The 21630-nt window shown below is 39.8% G+C and overlaps 1 protein-coding gene across 2 annotated transcripts in view; it reads left to right on the forward strand.

Annotated features, from left to right (window-relative positions):
• The window catches only part of YWHAE (tyrosine 3-monooxygenase/tryptophan 5-monooxygenase activation protein epsilon), a 54596-nt gene that overhangs the window by 24424 nt on the left and 8542 nt on the right, over positions 1–21630 (forward strand). Inside the window, exons 2-4 of one of the 2 annotated variants that reach the window (XM_042916467.1) lie at positions 703–797; positions 17219–17418; positions 21382–21488. In XM_042916467.1, the coding sequence (XP_042772401.1) occupies positions 734–797; positions 17219–17418; positions 21382–21488 (371 nt within the window). In that variant the 5' untranslated portion in view covers positions 703–733. The remainder of the gene's footprint in view (positions 1–702; positions 798–17218; positions 17419–21381; positions 21489–21630) is intronic. The other variant, XM_042916466.1, reaches the window with a different exon arrangement.

The following is a 21630-nucleotide window of genomic DNA, read 5'->3' on the forward strand; positions in this document are numbered from 1 at the left end:
TCATTCCTTTATTTCTAAACTGCATCTTTTTAAAATTAAGTGTGGAGATTTACATTAGAAATTTGTTTTAAGAGAGAGAGCTCGCGTGTGACCGTGCAGCACATACTGGAACAAGCAGGGAAGAGGGGCAGAGGGAGGGAGGGAGGGAGGGAGGGAGAGAGAGAGAGAGAGAGAGAGAGAGCGCGCATATATCTTAAGCATGCCCCACGCTCAGCATAGAGCCAGACTTGGGCTCCATTCCATGACCCCCAGGATCATGACCTGATTAGGATGCTCAACTGACTGAGCCACCCAGGTGCCTCCTAACTACTGAGGTTTGTTTAATTTGTTACATTAAGTTCTCTGGCGTTTATTTTAGGTCTTTTAGTTCTCCCTTTGGTCCTTAATTTAGCTATTCTTCCAATGTATTTGCTGAAGCAGGTCTGGGTTTTTGGTTTTTATTCACTTGGGTGTCCGTCCCCCCCCCCCCCCCCCCCCCATGCAGACATCAGGTTTTTCTTTGCTGCTGTACTTCCTCCTTTTTGAGCCCAGAAGACGCAAATATATATATTTTTTACATATGGTGCAAGAGTCATTCATGTTCATACAGGGGTCTCTCCCCTCAGTGTTAATATCTCTGATAATCATAAGATGGGGACATTCCTAAAATTTAAACTGTTGACACACTCCTTCTAATAAGTTTACCTCTTTTTATCATCAAAGGATAAAATACTTTTTCGCAGCAGCTGGGAAAATGCTGCAGGATGTTTTGTTCTCTTCTTGCTGTTCTCTTCTAGTGCAAGTGGCTTTCCATGATGGTAAGTCTTTTCTGTGGTATTTATCCTTATTTTTAGATTTTTAAAAATAAGTGTCTGTAAGATAATAGTCATGTGATGAAAGAATATTCAAGGTAAGGGAAAGATAGTGGCATTTTATTGGAATGTACAGGTCTTACACTGTCATTTATAATTGTACAGTAGATTTACCTCTTTTGGTAGATGTACTATTATTGAATAGAATATTATTTAGCAAAAAGAACTATAGGGGCAGGTTAAGCGCCTGACTTGGCTCAGGTCTTGATCTCACGATTCACAGGTTTTTGAGCCCAGTGTTGGGCTCTCTGCTGTCAGCAGGGAGCCTGTTTCAGATTCTCTTTCCCACTTCTTTCTCTGCCCCTCCCCCGACCACGCGCATGCTTGCATGCTCGCTCTCTCTCAAAAATAAATAAACATTAAAATATTTTTATCTCAGGAAGTAATAACTTCTCTATTGATCAGTCCAGATATATGCATATAAAATATATTTTGATAGGTCCCAAACAGTTTCAAACAACCATTCCTGAGAACTAATAATTAGTCTAGAGAGAGAGGTTTACTGAGATGATTTTTATAATTACACCAATGTGAATTTTAGAGAGTTTTACAGTTTACAGAGGTAACTTGTTTTTTTCCTGATCTTCCCCCATCCCCATTATAGTTCTGAGTCATCCCTAAGATAACTTTGCATTCTTTCCATGTGACATAGTGATTTGGGAAACTTGCCTTCATGCAGGCCAGCAGGAGCAGTAGAGGGACAGAGAGAGAGGGGGAGAGGTAGAGGGAATCTTAAGCAGGTTCCATGCCTAGCACGGACTAGGGGCCCAATCTTAGAACCCTTAGATCATGACCTGAGCCAGAATCAAGAGTCGGACCCTTAACCAGTTGAGCCACCCAGGTGCCCCTTTCCTTCCCTTTTTAAGGCTGAATAATATTTTATTGTATGTATATATTACATTTTGCTTATCCATTCATCCACTGATGGACACTTGGGTTGTTTCCATGTTTTAGCTATTGTGAATAATGCTGCTGTGAACATGTGTGTACAAATGTTTTCAAGACCCTGCTTTCAATTCTTTTTGGTATATTCCCAGAAGTAAAATTGTTGGGTTATATGGTAATTGTATTTAACAAGTTTTGTGGAAGGAAATGTTTTACTGTTTCACACAACAACTATACCATTTTTCATGCCCACCAACAGTGCAGGGTCTAATTCTCCACAGCCTCATCAGCACTTCTTTCCTGCGTTTTTGGTGGTAGCCATCCTTATCTTTTATTTTTTTTAATTTTTTTAAAAGTTTTATTTAAATTCCAGTTACCATACAGTGTAATGTTAGTTTCAGGTGTACAATATAGTGATTTGACAGTTCCATACATCACCTGGTGCTCATCACAAGTGCACTCCTTAATCCTCATCACCTATGTAACCTGTCCCCCCAACCCCCACCTCCTTTCTGGTAACCATTGGTTTATTTTTTTAAATCTTTTAAATGTTTATTTTTTGAGACAGAGAGTGGGGGAGGGGCAGAGAGGCCAACAGAGGATCTGAAGCAGCCTCTGCTGACAACACAGAGCCCTATGCGGGGCTCGAACTCAAGAAACACAGGATCATGACCTGAGCTGAAGTCGGACGCTTAACCAACTTGAGCCACCCAGGCACCCCAAGTTTGTTTTCTATAGCTGAGAGTCTGTTTCTTGGTTTGCCTCTTCTTTTTTTTACCCCCTTTGCTCTTTTGTTTCCTAAATTGCATATATGAGTGAAATCATATGGTATTTGTCTTCCTCTGACTGACTTCACTTAGCATAAATACTCTCTAGTGCCATCCATGTTGTTGGAAATGGGCAAGATTTCATTCCCTTTTTTTTTTTAACTTTTTTTTTTTTTTTTTTTTTAATTATTGGGAGACCATAAGCATGAGCATGGGAGTGGCAGAGAGAGGGGGAGACAAAGAATCTGAAGCAGGCTCCAGGCTAGGAGCTGTCAGCACAGAGCCCGACACGGGGCTTGAACTCCCAAACTACTAGATCATGACCTGAGCTGAAGTCAGATGCTCAACTGACTGAGCCACCTAGGTGCCCCATGGATTTCATTCTTTTTTATGACTAATATTAAATTTTTTTTTTTTTCAACGTTTTTTTATTTATTTTTGGGACAGAGAGAGACAGAGCATGAACGGGGGAGGGGCAGAGAGAGAGGGAGACACAGAATCGGAAACAGGCTCCAGGCTCCGAGCCGTCAGCACAGAGCCTGACGCGGGGCTCGAACTCACGGACCGCGAGATCATGACCTGGCTGAAGTCGGACGCTTAACCGACTGCGCCACCCAGGCGCCCCTATGACTAATATTAAACACACACACTTAGTTTCTTTGCCCCTCTCCCTCTCTCCCTCCCTTCCTCCCTCTCTCTCCCCCTCCCTCTCCCCCTCTCCCCCTCTCCCCCTCTCCCCGTTCATCAATCTATGGTTACTTGGGCTGTTTCCATAATTTGGCTAATGTAGATAATGCTGCTATAAACATAGGGGTGCATGTATCCCTTTGAGTTAATATTTTTATATTCTTTGGGTAAATACCTAGTAGTGTGATTATCTTTAAAAAATTTTTTTTAATGTTTATTTATTTTTGAGACAGTGCTAGAGACAGAGTGCAAGCGGCGGAGGGGCAGACAGAGGGAGACATAGAATTTGAAGTAGGCTTCAGGCTCTGAGCTGTCAGCACAGAGCCCGATGCAGGGCTTGAACTCACGAACTGTGGGATCATGACCTGAGCTGACGTTTAACCGACTGAGCTACCCAGGCGTCCCAGTGTGACTATTTTTTAAATAGATAAAGGACAGAGCTAGGATTTTTCTTTCACTGTCCTCTTAAATGCACCCTAGGAGCTCTTGACTGGGAAAAGTGGCATTTTTTTTTTAACCGTCTTTTATAGATTGCATTGATGAGTTTATTTCCCACCCACCCTTGTTTTTTACACCAACCAGTCACTTTTCCATTTAAAACATGTTATAATCCTACTCATTCTGTTTGTCTTCTCTTGATGATAAGTAGTGGAGCTTCTAGACCAGGTTCTCACAATATCCCTAAATGCTTTGACTCTTGTAATGTGCAATGGTGTTGGTTCTCCTTTGGTCATTTCGTGTACAGGATTCAATATAGGATCCCTGAAGATACCATAGTCTTGTTAGTTGGGAATATTATTTGAATGTATAGGCACTTTACCAAAGTGAGATAACATAAGACACTATACTAAATTTCCCTTTATATATTTAAAGAACAGACCTCAGGTTTTCAGGATGATGATACCTTGGGTCTCAGGGACCTCTTTAGGGACAGGTATAAGTAAGTTTTCTACCAAATAATACTGCTGACAGATGATTACAGAATCTTTGGTCCTATCTAGAAGGAATCCTTAAAGATTTCATTTACCTCTGACATACTCAGTCAAGCCCACCAGAGCCTATTTCTGTCTTTTTATTTAATATAGCTTGTCTTACTGTCTTTATTCTTTCATCACATGTTTGTGTTCCTTTTGTGGCATTAGATACTATGCTCTTCTGGAAATACATAGATAAAAACACATTTCTTGACCTTTTAGGAAAGTAATTTTTTTAAAAATTACTTTTTAAGTGTTTATTTTTGAGAGAGAGTGAGCAGGAGAGGTGCAGAGGGCGGCGGGGACAGCGGATCCTAAGTGGGCTCTACACTGACAGGAGAGCCCGATGTGGGGCTCGAACTCATGAACTGTCAGGTCATGGCCTGAGCTGAAGTTGAAGTCTATGCTTAATCAGCTGAGCCACCCAGGCACCCCAGGAAGGGAATTTTCTAAATTATTGATTGACTGGAAGGTTATATTTGATGGGGAGAAAAACACTGATCTTCAGTACAGAGAAATGTGTACATGGATTGGGAAGCACAGGAAGGCCTTATAGAATGAGATGTTTGAGTTTGATTCAGAGTGAATAATTTCCTAGGCAAAGAACAGTCATGGGCCAACTGATCGACCTTTACATAAAGCAAACCCAGTACCTCTCCAGAACCTTGAGTGACAGAACCTTTGTAAGGCAGTGTCTGATGCTATTATGGCCTTTTTCTTTTCTTGGGATGATTACTTTCAGTGTTCTTGGACTTAAGAATTTCTTGTTTCTATGAGCATTTAACTTGGAAAGTTCGTTGAATGTGGTGTTTGAGAGTTTAGGCACTTAAGTTAAATTGTCTGGTTTTGAATTAAAAAAAAATATTTTTTTTTACATTTATTTATTTTTGATAGAGACAGAGCACAAGTGGGGGAGGGGCAGAGAGAGAAGGAGACCCAGAATCTTAAGCAGGCTCCAGGCTCTGAGCTGTCAGCACAGCCCGACACGGGGTTCTAACCCATGAACTGTGAGATCATTGACCTGAGCCCAAGTCAGTTGCTTTAAGTGACTAAGCCACCCAGGCGCCCCTGTTTTTGTGTTTTAAAGTCAGGATTATGTTTTGTAACCACTGGCAAGTATTTTTTCCGTTTTGGGAATAATTATGGTTATGACCCTGTATGCTTCAGTACAAGGTACATTAATTCTGTCAGCTAGTACAGTGCCTGCTCATTTTTCCATGACGGATGCTGAACAGTTTGCTTCTGTTCTGATCCTGGATCTCATTAGGAACTGTAGAATTAGGCATTGTGGTAATTTTTAGTCAGTTTAATAGGTGGAAACATGCCCCCTTGTAGATTTGTACTTTGTCTTTATAAGATTACAGGGCTATTGAATCTCAGCAGAAACTTGCTTTACCAGCTGTTGGGGACATCTTGGGATAATCATGTTTACTGGGACGTTGATGTAGAAATCTTAGTGGCATGGGAGTTATTCTGCTAGGCATGGGCATTAAGCTTTTTGGAGATAGTGTTCTGGAGGGTTAACTTGGTGGAAAAGGATGTGCTTTAAGCAAGAATAAGCCAAAGTTTAATGTATTAAGCTTGTGTCTCTTGTCACTGCATCCATTTATTGCATCTGTTCTTACTTCAATTAAAACAAACAAAAAAAAGACCGGGTTGGGGGGTGGGGAGGAAAAGACCAAAGGATCCCCATCCAGATGAATTCAAATGAATATTCAAATCTGAGGTAGTATGATTAAAGGAAAGTACAGCTCTGGAGTCTGATTGCCTGGGTTTATAATCTACTGACTTTGTGATTTTGATCAAGTTTAACTTCCCTGTTCTTCAATTTCCTTATAAAATGGGGATAATACTGCTACCTACTTCAAAGGTTTGTTGAGAAGATTAAATGCATTAATACCTGCAAAGCATTTGGAACAGTGCCTGGCATGAGGTGTTTTATTTGTGAATGGTTTATTGAATGAATATATTTACACAAATACTTCAAAGAGCAAAACTAAGAAATAAAGCTAAATTAAAGTCAGGGTGAAAAATAGGGAACTTCTTTTGGCAGGATAGTCCCATAACAAATACAGGCAAGCTGGTTTAAAGTAATTGCTGTCTAACTAGGCTATTACTACACAGTAAAGGGGAAATGGCCTGGAACCAAACAGGCTTTTTTTTTTTTTTTAACTTTATAAATTATTATTACTATTTTTGAGAGAAAAAGGGCACAAATGATCGAGGGGCAGAGAGAGAGAGAGAGACAGACCGAAGCAGGGCTCGAGTTCACCCAAAGCAGAACTCGAACTCACGAACTGTGAGATCATGACCTGAGACAAAGTCAGATGCTTTTAACTGACTAAGCCACCCAGGTGCCCCCAAACAGGCATTTATTAGTATGTTTGATTACTGTGCCCTTTCTGTTGCTAGTATTCTAAATTTCAGTTTCTTTGATGATTTTCAGTCAGCTACCTATTGTCCCCAAGCTACTTGGAAGTCTCCCAAATTTTGTCCAGAGTTTTTGTACCAAATTGCCTCTGCATCCACACGTAGTCTTTGACAGTGACACTCTATTCACTGGTTCATAAGTTTTGATCATACCTGCTGCAAACAGATTTGACAGCCATCCCCATCCCAGAAGTGCTTAGATCACATTGAGAAAATAGTTATTGCAGAGGAGACTTTGTGAAATACTAGTTAAATTGAGCATTTTATGTGAATATAATTGCACTAATCCTGCTCATGGTGGTTTCGAAGGTGTGGCCAGTTTTGGATAAATCAGTTTTCACGTAAAGTTTTGGGGTACTTTATAGGTAGGATCATGTTTCCGTTGCTGGTGTTAAAAGGGTGAGGATGACACCAAGGTTTTCACGAGAGCTTCATTATAGTCATAATTTGCAAATTGGTACAAAGCGCTGGTTGTATAGAACACCTAGGGGTAGTAGGAAGTGCTTTTCTGACTCATGGCTACTACTCTCCCTTAATCTACTACCTTCAGGAATGGACAGATTCTGGAAGTTGAGGGGCTAAGAGGGAAGAGTTGGGGTCTTAAAAGTAAATAACATCTGCAACTCCATTATAAAAAGACAAGCCAATTAAAAGATTGGCAAAGCATCTGAATATTTTCCAGAGAAAGTACGCAGATGGCCAGTAAGCACATGAAAAGATGCTCAACATCATTAGCCATTAAAGAAATAAAAACCATGATGTGTACGACTTTGCCCACACTGAGGTAACTTTTTTTTTTAAAAGAAACTAACAAATATTGGTGAGAGTATGGAGGAATTAGAATCTTCCTATATTGCCAGTAGGAATGTAAAAATAGTGCAGCCCCTGGGAAAAAGTTTGGCAGTTCCTTCAGAAAGTTACTATGATGTCCCTGCAGTTCCACTGCTAGGTAATATAGGCAAGAGACCTGAAAGCATACTTCTGTGAATATTCATAGCAGCGTTAGTCATGGTGGCCAAAAAGTGAAAATTCAACTCACATGTCCACTAACTGGTAAATGTATAAATAAAATGTGGTATATCCATATAGTTTGTGAACTATATTGTTAGGTGCTGCATTCTGGGTGAACCCTGAGACATGCTAACTGAAAGAAGCCAGTTACAAAGACAACATATTACAAGCATACTTGGAGATATTGTGGATTTAGTTCCAGACTGCTGCAGTAAAGCGAACATCCCAATGAAGCGAATATCCTAATCAAGTCAGATGAATTTTTTGGTTTGCTAGTGCATATAAAAGTTATTTTTACAGTATGCTGTAGTCCTTAAGTATGCAGTAGCATTATGTCAAAAATTATATACCTTAGTTAAAAATACTTTATTGCTAAAAAATGCTGTGTCTGAACTTTCAGTGAGTCATCTTTTTGGTGCTGGAATGTCTTGCCTTGTTGATGGCTGCTAACGGATCAGGGTGGTGGTTGCTGAAGGTAGGGACGGTTGGGGCAGTGTCTTAAAAAAGACAACAGTGGGGCGCCTGGGTGGCTCAGTCGGTTAAGCGTCCGACTTCAGCTCAGGTCATGATCTCATAGTCTGTGAGTTCGAGCCCCGTGTCGGGCTCTGTGCTGACAGCTCAGAGCCTGGAGCCTGTTTCAGATTCTATGTCTCCCTCTCTCTGACCCTCCCCTGTTCATGCTCTGTCTCTCTCTGTCTCAAAAATAAACATTAAAAAAAAAAAAAAAAAGACAACAGTGAGGTTTTCTGCATTGATTGATTTCCTTTCAGGAGCGTGGGGTGCTGTTTGATAGCATTTTGCCCATGGTAGAATGTCTTTCAAAATTGGGAGTCAATGTCAAGCCTCTTAAATCCTGCTAATGCTTTATCAACTAAGTCTAAGTACTATTTTAAATGCTTTAATGTCATTTCAGAAGTCTTTTTTCCAATTAAAAATTTTTTCTTAAATTTACATCCAAGTTAGTTAGCATATAGTACAATACTGATTGCAGGAGTCAAATCCAGTGATTCATCCTCTTCATATAACATCGAGTGCTCATCCCAACAAGTGTCATGCTTAATGCCCCTTGCCCATTTAGCCCATACCCCCACCCACAACCCCTTCAGCAACCCTGTTTGTTCTCTGTATTTAAGAGTATGTTATGTTTTGTTCCCCTCCCTGTTTTTATGGTTTTTTGCTTCCTTTCCATTATGTTCATCTGTTTTGTGTCTTAAATTCCAGATATGAGTGAAGTCCTATTTGTCTTTCTCTAATTTTGCTTAGCATGATACACTCTAGTTCCATACATATTGTTTGAAATGGCAAGGTTTCATTCTTTTTGATTGCTGAGTAATAATACTCCATTGTGTGTGTGTGTGTGTGTGTGTGTGTGTGTGTATTTCACATCTTTATCCATTCCTCTGTCGATGGACATTTGGGCTCTTTCCATACTTTGGCTGTTGTGGATAACACTGTTATAAACATTGGGGTGCATGTGCCCCTTTGAAACAGCATGCCTGTATCCTTTGGATAAATACGTAGTAGTGCAGTTGCTGGGTTGTAAGGTAGTTCTATTTTTAAATATTTTGAGGAAACTCCATACCGTTTTCCAGAGTGGCTGCACCAGTTTGCATCCCACTAACAGTGAAAAAGGGTGCTTTTTTTTTTCCACATCCTTGCCAACGTCTTTTGTTGTCTGAGTTGTTAATTTGTAGCCATTCTGACAGGTGAGGTGGTATCTCATTGTGGTTTTGATTTGTATTTCCTTGATGATAAGTGATGTTGAGTATGTTTTCATGTGTCTGTTAGCCATCTGGATGTCTTCTTTGGGAGAAGTGTCTATTCATGTCTTTTGCCCATTTCTTCACTGGATTATTTGGTTTTTGGGTGTTGATTTTGATAAGTTCTTTATAGATTTTGGATTCATTTCAGCAGTCTTAACCAGAAGTAAATTCCATCTCAAAAAACCATTTTCTGGGGTGCCTGGGTGGCTCAGTCGGTTGAGTGTCCCAACTTTGGCTCAGGTCATGGTCTTGGAGTTCGTGTTTGAGCCCCGTATCAGGCTTGCGTTGGATTTTCTGTCCCCCTCCCTGCCCTTCCTCCACTCACACTCTCGCAAAGATAAATGAACATTAAAAAAAATAAACCATTTTCTTTGCTCCATTCATAAGAAGCAACCTAACTCCCTTATTTGTCAGTTTTATCAGGAGATTGCAGCAGTTGAGATTGCAGCAGTTGAGTCAACCTTCAGGCCTACTTTGTTATTTTATTATTTTATTATTTTAGTTGATTTATTTATTTTGAGAGAGGGAGAGAGCATGCATGCGAGGGAGGGGCAGAGAGAGAGAATCCCAAACAGGCTCTGTACTGTCAGTTCAGAGCCTGATGCGGGGCTTGATCTCACGAACTGTGAGATCATGACCTGAACAGAAATCAAGAGAAATGAAGAGTTGGGCCTTTAACTGACTGAGCCCCTCCCTGTCAATCCCGTCAAACAGGAGCCCCTGTTATGTTATTTATTTTTTTTATTGGCTCTTAGAGTTTACACACAATGTTACATTAATTGCAGGTTTACAGCATTGATTGAGCAACTGTATGGATTATACAATGCTCACCACAAGTGTAGCTACTTCTGTCACTATACAGCATTATCACAACACCACTGACTGTATTCCCTGTGCTGTACCTTTCATCCCTCTGACTTATTCCATAACTGGAAGCCCATACCTCCCACTCTCTTTCACACTTTTGTCCATCCCCTACCTCCCTTTCCTCTGGCAGCTACCAGTTCTCTGTACTTAGGGGTCTGTTCCTGCTTTTTTGTTTGTTCTTTTATTTTGTTCTTTAGATTTCATATATAGGTGAAATACAGTATTTGTCTTTCTCTGTCTTATTTCACTTGGCAGAATATCTTCTGTGTCCGTCCATATTATTGCAAATGACAAGAGGTCATTCTTTTTCGTGGCTGAGTAGTATTCCATGGAATGTATGTGTACACACTATATCTTTATCCATTCATCTCTTGATCGACACTTAGATTGCTTCCATATCTTGGTTATTGTAAATAATACTGTGGTAAGTGGAGATGCATATATCTTTTCAAATTAGTGTTTTTATTTTCATTGAGTTAAATACTCAGTAGTGGAATTACTGGATCCTATGGTATTTCTATTTTTAATTTTTAAAAAATTTTTTGTTTATTTTTTTATTTTTGAGAGAGAGAGAGACAGAGCATGAGTGGGAGAAGAGCAGAGAGAGAGAGAGACAGACAGACAGACACAGACAGACAGAACCCGAAGCAGGCTCCAGGCTCTGTCAGCAGAGCCCGACGTGGGGCTTGAACCCATGAACTGTGCGATCATGACCCGAGCTGAAGTTGTCCAGCTCAACCGACGGAGCCACCCAGGCGCCCCGTCTATTTTTAATTTTTTGAGGAATCTCCATACTGTTTTCTACAGTGGCTGCACGAATTTACATTCCCACCAGTAGTGCATTAGGGTTCCTTTCTGTCCACATGTTCACCAACACTTCTTATTTTTTGTCTTTTTGACAGTAGCCATTCTGACAGGTGATACCTCGTTTTGATTAAGTCCACTTTTTTTAAAGTTTATTTACATAATGTCCACCCAACATGGGTCTTGAACTCATGATCCCAAGATCAAGAGTGGCATGCTGTACTGATTGAGCCAGCCAGGCACCCCTGAAATGTATTTATTTTTTTTTTTTCTTTCTGAAATGTATTTGTTAATAATAGTGAAAGTTGAAATTATCCTTGATTCTTGGGATGCAGAATTGATATTGTGTTAGCAGGCATGTGAAAACCTTAATCTTGTCCATCTCCATCAGAGCTCTAGGGTGGCCAGGTCCATTGTCATTGAGCAGTAATATTTTGAAAAGGAATCTTTTTTCCTGAGCAGTAGGTCTCAATAGTAGGCTAAAAATAGTGAACTGTGTTGTAAACAGATGTGCTATCATTAGGCTTTTGTTCTCTTACACTGTACAGGCAGAGTAGATTTAGCGTAATTTTTTTGAAGATTATATTTTTAGTAATCTCTACAACCAGTGAGGGGCTTGAACTCAAACCCTGAGATCAAGAGTTGCATGCTGTACCGACTATGCTCGCCAGGCACCCAAATTTAGCATAATTCTTAAGGGCTGAGGATTTTCAGAATCGTCAGTGAATATTGGCTTCAACTTAAAGTCACCAGCTGCCTTAGCCCTACCTAACATGAGAGTCACCCTATCCTTTGAAATTTTGAAACCAGGCGTTGACTTCTCTTTAGCTGGGAAAATCTTAGATGGCATCTAATAATATAAAGCTGTTTTATCAACACTGAAAATCTGTTGAGTGTAGCCACCTTCATTAATTATGTTAGCTAGATCTGGATAACTTGTTGTAGCTTGTACCACAGCACTTGCTGCTTCACCTTGTTGTGGAGAGGACTTTCTTCCCTTAAACCTCATGAACGAACCTTTGCTGGCCTGACTTTTCTTCTGTAGTTTCTTCCCCTCTCTCAGCCTTCATATAATAGAAGAAAGTTAGGGCCTTGATCTGGATTAGGTTTTGGCTTAAGGGAATGTTGTGGCTAGTTTGATCTTCTATCCAGACCACTAAAACTTCTCTGTATCAGGGATAAGGCTGTTTTGCTTTCTTACTATTCATGTGTTAACTGGAGTAGTGCTTTTCATTTCAACTTCAAGAACTTTTCCTTTGTATTCACAGTTTGGCATATTGTTTGGCATAAGAGGCCTAGCTTTTGGCCTGCCTCAACTTGCACCATACCTTCCTTACTAAACTTAATCATTGCTAGCTTTTGATTTACAGTGAGAGTTGTGTGACTTCCTTTTACTTGAACACTTAGGGACCATTTTAGAGTTATTAACTGGCCTAATTTCAATATTGTAGTGTCTCAGAGAATAGAGAGGCTTGAGGAGAGAGGGAGAGATAGTGGAGTGTGGGGTGACAGGACATGGTACTGAAGATGAATAGCAGGTTGGTGGGATAGAACACATCATTTATTGTTTGCCATTTTATATGGGTGCGGTTTGTGGTGCCCCAAAACAATTGTAACATCAAAGATCACTGATTATAGATCGCCGTAACAAATGTAATAATAATGAAAAATCAGTTTGAAATATTACGAGAATTATTGAAGTGTGACACAGAAACATGAACTGATGCTGTTGGAAATACGGTGCTGAGGACTTGCTTAGTACAAAGTGGCTACAAATCTTCAATTTGTAAACAATGCAGTTGTAAAACAAGGTATGCCTACATAACATGGTTGCATTTATATGGAATGTCCGGAATGGTAAATCCGTAGAGATGGAAAGGAGATTGGTGGTTACCTAGGGTTGAGAGAATTGGGGTATATGTGGGGAGTGATGGCTAATGGGTATGGAGTGTTTCTTTTTCAGGTGAGATGAAACTGTTCTAAAACTGATTGTGGTCATCGTTGCACCACTTTGTGAATATACTAAAAACCACTACATTGTGCATTTTATTTATTTTTAAAAGTTGTATTTTTTAAAAATTTACATCCAAATTAGTTAGCATATAGTACAGCAATGATTCCAGGAATAGATTCCTTAGTGCCCCTTACCCATTTTAGCCCATCCCTCCTCCCACACCCCCTCTAGTAACCCTCTGTTTGTTCTCCATATTTATGAGTCTCTTATGTTTTGTTCTCCTCCCTGTTTTTATATTTTTGTTTTCCTTCCCTTATGTTCATCTGTTTTGAAGATTAAAAGTCCTCATATGGGTGAAGTCATAATGATATTTGTCTTTCTCTAATTTCACTTAGCCTAATACTTCCAGTTCCATCCACGTAGTTGCAGATGGTAAGATTTCATTCTTTTTGATTGCCAAGTAATACTCCATTGTGTGTATGTATACACACACACACACACACACACACACACCCCACATCTTCTTTATCCATTCATCCACTGATGGACATTTGGGCTCTTTCCATACTTTGGCTATTGTTGATGGTGCTGCTATAAACATTGGGGTGCCTGTGTCCCTTTGAAACAGCACACCTGTATTCCTTGGATAAATACCTAGTAGCGCAATTGCTGGGTCGTAGGGTAGTTCTATTTTTAGTTTTTTGAGGCACCTTCATACTGTTTTCCAGAGTGGCTGCACCAGCTTGCATTCCCATACATTGTACATTTTAAATGAGTGAATCATATAGGTGAAGATCAATGAAGCTATTGTTTAATAACACTGGGTAACTGCTGCTTCTGTAATTGTACCATAGTCTTTTGTGCATAGTTTGTGGCTTTCTAAAATGAAAGGAGTGATATACTTAATTGAATCGGATTGTAGACTATCACTGAGTCCTTTAATTCCATTTCCCTAGGGCCCTTGGGTGGCTCAGTTGGTTGAATGTTGGACTCTTGATTTTGGCTCAGGTTGTGATCAAGCTCTGCAATGGGCTCCATGCTGAGCCTTGATCCTGCTTGGGATTCTCTCTCTCCCCCTCTGCCTCTCTCCACTGTTCACGTTCTCCCTTTCTCTCAAAAATTTTTAAAAATCTATTTCCCTCTTCTTACTGTAAAAATATTGTTAAAATGTTGAAAATTTTAAAGCATAGAAAGTGAAGGAAATGCAAATTATCTGGAACAGTACTCAGACCTATCATTGTTAAATTTTTGGTGGTATTTTGTGTATAGTTTTTCCATATAGTTGCAAAGTCCTACAATTTAAAACAATTGTCTTTTGGTGTGGCTAGATTAATTTTTAAATTGCTTTGTTGGGGCCAATATAGAAAACTAATTACTGATTCACTTCTGAGGAATGTTTAATTTGTTAGTTTTTTGAAAATAAACTTGTATGGAAGTGATCTTGAAATTACCCTCTGACTCCACTGGCCCTGAATTTAGCCCTTTTTTTCCCTAAATGTTTGTTTATTTTTGAGAGAGAGAGAGAGAGCGCGTGCGCGCACATGAGCGGGGGAGGGGCAGAGAGAGAGGGAGACACAAAAATGGAAACAGGCTCCAGGCTCTGAGCTGTCAGCACAGAGCCCAACGCTGTAACTCACAGACCACAAGATCATGACCTGAGCCGAAGTCAGACGCTCAACTGACTGAGCTACCCAGGCGCCCCCCCCCCCCCCCACCTTTTTTAATGACTGTAGTTAAAAAAAAAAAAATGTTCTGGGGCACTTGGCTGGCTCAGTCCTTATAGCATGTGACTCTTGATCTCAAGGTGGTGAGTTCAAGCCCTGTGTTGGGCATGGAGCCTACTGAATTTAAAAAAAAAAAAAAAAAAAGAATGCTTTCAGGCTTCCACAAATGAATTAATGGTTTTATTACTGTGCTCCCTACTATTTCTTTCATGCTTCAGAATTACATTAAAAAATTACTTAAAGTATAATTTATATATGATAAAATATACCCGTTTTACATATACAGTTGACTCTTGAACAACAACATGGGCTTGAACTGAGCAGGTCTACTTACATGTGGATTTTTTTTTTTTCAATGAACCAGTACAGTACTGTGAATGTATTTTCTCTTATGGAATTTTCTTTATAACTTTTTCTCTAGCTTACTTTATTGTGGAATGCAGTATATAATAGATATAGCATACAGAAATATGTGTTAATTATCAGCAAGGCTTTTGGTCAGCATTCGGCTATTAGTAAAGTTTTTGGGGAGCTACAAGGTATACTTGGATTTCTGACTGTGCTTGGTGCCCTACTCTTGTGTGATTCAAGGGTTTATATTGTACAATTTAGTGTTTAGATAAGTGTAACCACCACAGTGGAGCAATTTTCTTACTCCCCAAATTTCCTTTACACACAAGCCCGTCACTTCACCCCTATACCTTGGTATAACCACTTATTTGTTGTCTTTATAGTTTTGCAATTTCTGTGACTTGGCTTGAGTGAATTATATAGTCTTTTTTGGTCTGGCTTTTTTCAGTTAGAATGATTTTGTAATTCATCTATCTTGTGACTTTTTGTTTTAAAATTTGTTTTTGTGCGGGTTGGGGAGAAGGAAGTGTATGTGCCCACATACGTGTGCGAGCAAGGAATGGGCAGAGGGAGAGAGAGAACCCCATGCAGGCTTCTTGTCAGTCCCAAGAACTGTGAGGTCATGACCCACGCTGAAATTAACAGACTTAAAAGGCTGAGCCACCCAGGCGCCCCCTACATGTTGTTATTTGTATCCGTAGTTTATTTTTTTATTCTTGAGTAGTACTCCATTGTATACTTAGACTTTTGGGTTGTTTTCACCTTAGCGTTTTGAATAAAGTTGCTGTGACCATTTATTTGTGTGAAGGTCTTTGTTAAGATACATTTTAATTTCTTTTGGGAAATCTCTAGTAGTGGAATTACTGAGTCTTAACAGGGTTTTCTAACTATAAGAACTACCAAACTTTTCAAAGACCTTACTATCTTAATGTTTCTATTAATTTTCTGGTCCTCCCTAAAGTGTAATTTTTTAAAACTTATTTTCCTGGGACAGCACATAATTTAACTGTTAAGGAGTGTTTCATAAAGTTACCATCTGCATCATATTTTAGAATATGCTTATGCTTAGAGTGTTAATGTATGCTAAGGGTATGTGTTAAAATGTAGATTCTTGGGGTCTTATGACCAAAGATTTTGAATCAGTAAAGAGCCACATGGTGATATGGCATTTAGTCTTTTCTATTTAAAAGCATAGTTTTAGTAAATATATTTATTGGGTTAGTATTCATTGAGCTGTTTTTGGTTCTTTGCATTTCTCTGCATTGTTGTTCCCTGTGTTTTTCTTTAAACTTGGGGATCTCCTAAGGTTTATCTGGGCCCCTTTCTTAGCCCGCCACCTAGTGGTAACAAATAGGAACCATCAAAAGTTTTGCTAATGAATGTGTAGGAGATGGACAATTTCTTTCTAAAGGTGGAAGGATGGAAACATCCAAAGTTACGTTTGGTTTGTGTTTGTGATTTAACCAAATGCTCAAATGTGTATGTTTGCTATATGAATGAATATTCTTTTCTCCCATGACATTTTTTGAAATAGAATTTATTTGTAAGAAAAAATATTTTAGAGCCTGTAAATTAAAACAAATTTTCTTAATGCTTATTTTTGAGAGAGCACGCCCATGAGTGGGGGAGGGGCAGAGAGAGGGAGACATAATCTGAAGCAAGCTCCAGGTTCTGAGTTGTCAGCACAGAGCCTGATGTGGGGCTTGAACCCACAAGCTGTGAGTTCATCGTCTAAGCCAAAGTTGGGGGCTTGACCGACTGAGCCACCCAGGTACCCCTAGAGCCTACAGATTTTTAATCTTTGTCTTAAACTGCCAGCTCAATTATTTTTACTGGGAAATGGGCAGATGTGCTTTCCTAGTTCCCTTATTTAATGAGACAGATGCTTCTAAGCTGTATTGAGTTAGGTGGTATATGAGGTTTTGATTCCATAGATCTTTTATTACAGATTCTCTTGTTCTAGGCTCTTAGTGTACTTTCTTTTACATGATTTTTGGTTTTTTACTCCTTTCAGGTTTAATGATTCTAGTTATTTTTGTTAAAATTCTTACCTTTTTATACTAGTTTGACAGAAAAAAAGACCTATTGTGAAGGGATTTTGTATCAACAAAACTTACTTTGTAAGGTCTGATTTCACTTTTCCCTTATAGAAATGGTGGAATCGATGAAGAAAGTAGCAGGGATGGATGTGGAGTTGACAGTTGAAGAAAGAAACCTCCTATCTGTTGCATATAAAAATGTGATTGGAGCCAGAAGAGCTTCCTGGAGAATAATCAGCAGCATTGAACAGAAAGAAGAAAACAAGGGAGGAGAAGACAAACTAAAAATGATTCGGGAATACCGGCAAATGGTGAGATTATCATATCCTAGGCTTCTTTAAAGAAAGATGCCTCATGTTTTGGATATTTTATTTTAAAGCTCGGGGCATCTGGGTGACTCAGTCAGTTAAGCGTCCAATGTCATGCTCAGGTCATGATCTCATGGCTTGTGAGTTTGAACCCCACTTCGGGCTCTGTGTGCTGACAGCTCAGAGCCTGGAGCCTGCTTTGGATTCTGTCTCTGTTTTTCTTGCCCCTCCCCCGCTTGTGCTCTGTCTCTCAGAAATAAACATTAAAAAATTTAGTAAAATTTTATTTAAGTAGTCTCTAAACCCGGTGTGGGGCTTGAACTCATGATTCTGAGATTGTCACATACTCTTCCGACTGAGCCAGTCCGGCGTCCCAGGTTTTGAACATTTTATTTTATTAATTTTTTAAGAATTTTTAAAAAGTTCATTTATCTTGAGAGAGAGTGAGTGAGCATAAAAGCAGGGGAGGAACAGAGAGAGAATCCCAAGCAGGCTCTGCATTTACAGTGCAGAGCCTGATAATGGGTCATGAACTCATGAACGGTGAGATCATCTCCTGAGCCAAAATCAAGAGTCGGACACTTAACTGACTGAGCCACCCAGGTGCCCCTGAACATTTTAGGTCACACTGTAGTACACATGTGTAATATAAATTTTATACTTGAATGGATTTGCATATTTTACTTAACCCAGATTATAGGTCATATAGTATTTCAGGACAGAGGTGAAGAACTTTTCTCTGGAAGCTATAGAAGGTGCTCACTTTTGAGCACCAACAAGTAGAAACTAATTTAATCTTGTTTTTATTGTAGTTAACTGCAAAATACTTCATTGAGTGACTTGAAAGAACCATTCAGGACAATGTAACAAGTATTTTTGTGCCTCTTATGTGCTGCACAATTTGCTAGGTGCTATGGGTGTAAAGAGGAGACAAATTCAGGTTACTTTGCATATGGAGGTTCAGTCTAGTCATTGTTTTCTTAATTGAGTAGGAAATGTTAAAGGCATTGGACATTATTTCTTGAAGTTATTGTTTCATGTATTTTATATATAAATGGAATTTTTCATACTGTGAGTTTTGGTCAAAAAAGTACCATAGCCATTGATCTAGGTCAGTGGTTTTCAACCAGAGGTGATTCTACTGCTCAGAGGGCATTTGGCAATTTCTGAAGACATTTTTGGTTGTCACAACTTGGAGGGTGCTGTTGGCATCCAGTGGGTAGAGACAAGGATGCTGTTTGCTGAATACCCTGTGCATAGAACAGCCCCCTATAGCAAAGAATGATCTAGTCCAAAATGTCAGGCTACTATTGAGAAAGTGATTCTTGTGGAAGAGAAAGGCATATAAACACATTTTGAGTACAGCGAGGGAAATTACAGGAACACTCAAAAAGTAGCATGGGGAATGAATTTGGTAGGGAGAGGGAAAAGGGCAACTAAATTTATTATCTCCACCTTTGTTGGAGGCTGTTCTTGAGTGGGGAGATATTTATTAATACACATAATTGTGCAACATAGGGTATTTATTTAAATTACCCTGTAAAGAATAGGTATTAGTCTACTTTATAGATGGGAAGACTGAGGTTTTGAGTGACTTAAGAGGTGGTAAGCTGATATAGGGGCACGCCTGGGTGGCTCAGTCAGTTAAGCATCTGACTTCGGCCCAGGTCATGATCTCACAGTTCGTGAATTTGAGCCCCGTGTCGGGCTCTGTGCTGACAGCTTGGAGCTTGGGGCCTGCTTCGGGTTCTGTGTCTCCCTCTCTCTCTGCCCCTCCCCAGCTCATGCTCTCACTCTGTCAAAAATAAATAAACTTGGGCGCCTGGGTGGCGCAGTCAGTTAAGCGTCCGACTTCAGCCAGGTCACGATCTCGCGGTCCGTGAGTTCGAGCCCCGCGTCGGGCTCTGGGCTGATGGCTCGGAGCCTGGAGCCTGTTTCCGATTCTGTGTCTCCCTCTCTCTCTCTGCCCCTCCCCCGTTCATGCTCTGTCTCTCTCTGTCCCAAAAATAAATAAAAAACGTTGAAAAAAAAAAATTAAAAAAAATAAATAAATAAATAAACTTAAAATAATTTTTAAAAACAGGTGGTAAGCTGATATCAGTGTGCCCATTAATGTCAAATATATTGCAACAAGAGTATGGATTGTCAGTAGAAAAGTTTGGTGTCTCAGAGGAATGATGAAATGAGAAAGTTAAGCTTAAGTGGCAGAATTCTGTGCTAAATTGTGGGATTTGGGCTAAGTAGGAAAGGAAGCAGGAAGCAAAGAGAGGGACTGATAAATTGGGGGAAGATGAAAGATTCAAGAGGCTGGAGGTCTTGATGTGTCTCTAATTAGGAATAACAGGAATAAGGAAGTAAGGAAGGAAGTTACAATGTAGTAGTGAAATAGAATTTAAGACTTCTTGGATAAAGCAGCTCAGTTAGAGATGTTGACAAATAGGTCATGGAGTTGAGATCAGGGAACTGTATTGAAAGGAACATGGGTGATAATACCTTGGTGTGATACCAGGAATTGGAGAGGTAGCCTGTGAATGTGGTTGGAAGGCCTGTAGAGATCCACTGATAACAGATACTGAAAAATTAGGTCACAGAGGATGAGCTTCCAGAGAGGAGCTGTTTGGAGTAACAGCAGCCAGTCATACTGAGTTAGTGGGGAGCTAAGAGAATTCAGAAATTTTTTCTCTTAGAATAATTGCTACTTGAAATGCCATGAGGGAGGTAGTTCATTCAGGAAAGAGCTAGTTTAATTTAGGATCTGGATGAGATTATAGGAGAAGAGAGAGTGGGAGGATTCTTTACAATGGAAAGGAGATTCCAGAGGGCATAAGAAGAACTTGGAGAGGTTCACCAGTGTCACCATGAATTAATAGAAAATAGAGACTAAGATATATGTATGTTCATTTGGGATATTCATCTTTGGTATGATAAATTGAGATGAGTGGCAATATTTACTTTGGTATACAGAGTTTTAGTGCTATAATTTGGCTGTGGATCTCTGCCACTTATGGCTGTTGAGCACAGTAGTGGTTAGGAATGTGAGCACTGGAGGCCAGTTGCCTGGGATTGAATTTTTATTCCATCCCTTATAAACCATGACCTTAGGTTTTCTAGCCTGCTTGTGTTCACATCATAGCTCTGTCTCTTGTTTTAATGTTTGTTTATTTTTGAGAGAGAGACAGACAGTACAGGCAGGGGAAGGGCAGAGAGAAAGGGAGACACAAAATCTCAAGCAGGCTACATGCTCTGAGCTGTCAGTGCAGAGCCTGACACAGGGCTGGAACCCATGAACCTCCAGATCATGACCTGAGCCAAAGTTGTATGCTCAGTAGACTGAGCTCCCCCAGGTGCCTCAAGATTTTTATTTTTTATTTTATTTATTTATTTTTTTTAATTTTTTTTAACGTTTTTTATTTATTTTTGAGACAGAGACAGAGCATGAACGGGGGAGGGGCAGAGAGAGAGGGAGACACAGAATCGGAAGCAGGCTCCAGGCTCTGAGCTCTAAGCCATCAGCCCAGAGCCCGACGCGGGGCTTGAACCCACGGACCGCGAGATTGTGACCTGAGCTGAAGTCGGATGCTTAACCGACTGAGCCACCCAGGCGCCCCAAGATTTTTATTTTTATGTAGTATCCATACCCAACCTGGGGCTTGAACTCACAAGCCGGAGATTGAGAGTCCCATGCTCCATGGTCTGTGTCAGCCAGGCACTCCTGCCCCCCACCCCCCCCCTTTTTTTTTTTAAGCACTTAACAGCATGGAGAAAGAAAGAAGGTAATTTCTGTAACTTGGGAGATAACTTTTCTGTTTGTTTTTTTTTTTTTTTTTTAATCAAGAGAGAGGAAGAAGGTTTGGAGAAAGATGTATATTCTGTTTACTATGGCTCTCTTCCTTAAAACCAGAGGGAGAATGTGTCATAATTTATGCAATCTCTTAGACTTAAACAATTTTTGACTTTTTTTTCCAGGTTGAGACTGAGCTAAAGTTAATCTGTTGTGACATTCTGGATGTACTGGACAAACACCTCATTCCAGCAGCTAACACTGGCGAGTCCAAGGTTTTCTATTATAAAATGTAGGTTCTATACTAGAAGGGAAAATGTGAGATTAAATGTTGGCTCCCTTAGAATTATCACTTTCTCTGTGTAGGTGTTCAACTTTAATAATAGCTTGTTAGAAGAATAGTTACACGGGAAGAATGATTTTCAAAACTTAAT

This window comes from Panthera leo, chromosome E1 (genome assembly GCF_018350215.1).
Source record: "Panthera leo isolate Ple1 chromosome E1, P.leo_Ple1_pat1.1, whole genome shotgun sequence".
Taxonomy (NCBI): domain Eukaryota; kingdom Metazoa; phylum Chordata; class Mammalia; order Carnivora; family Felidae; genus Panthera; species Panthera leo.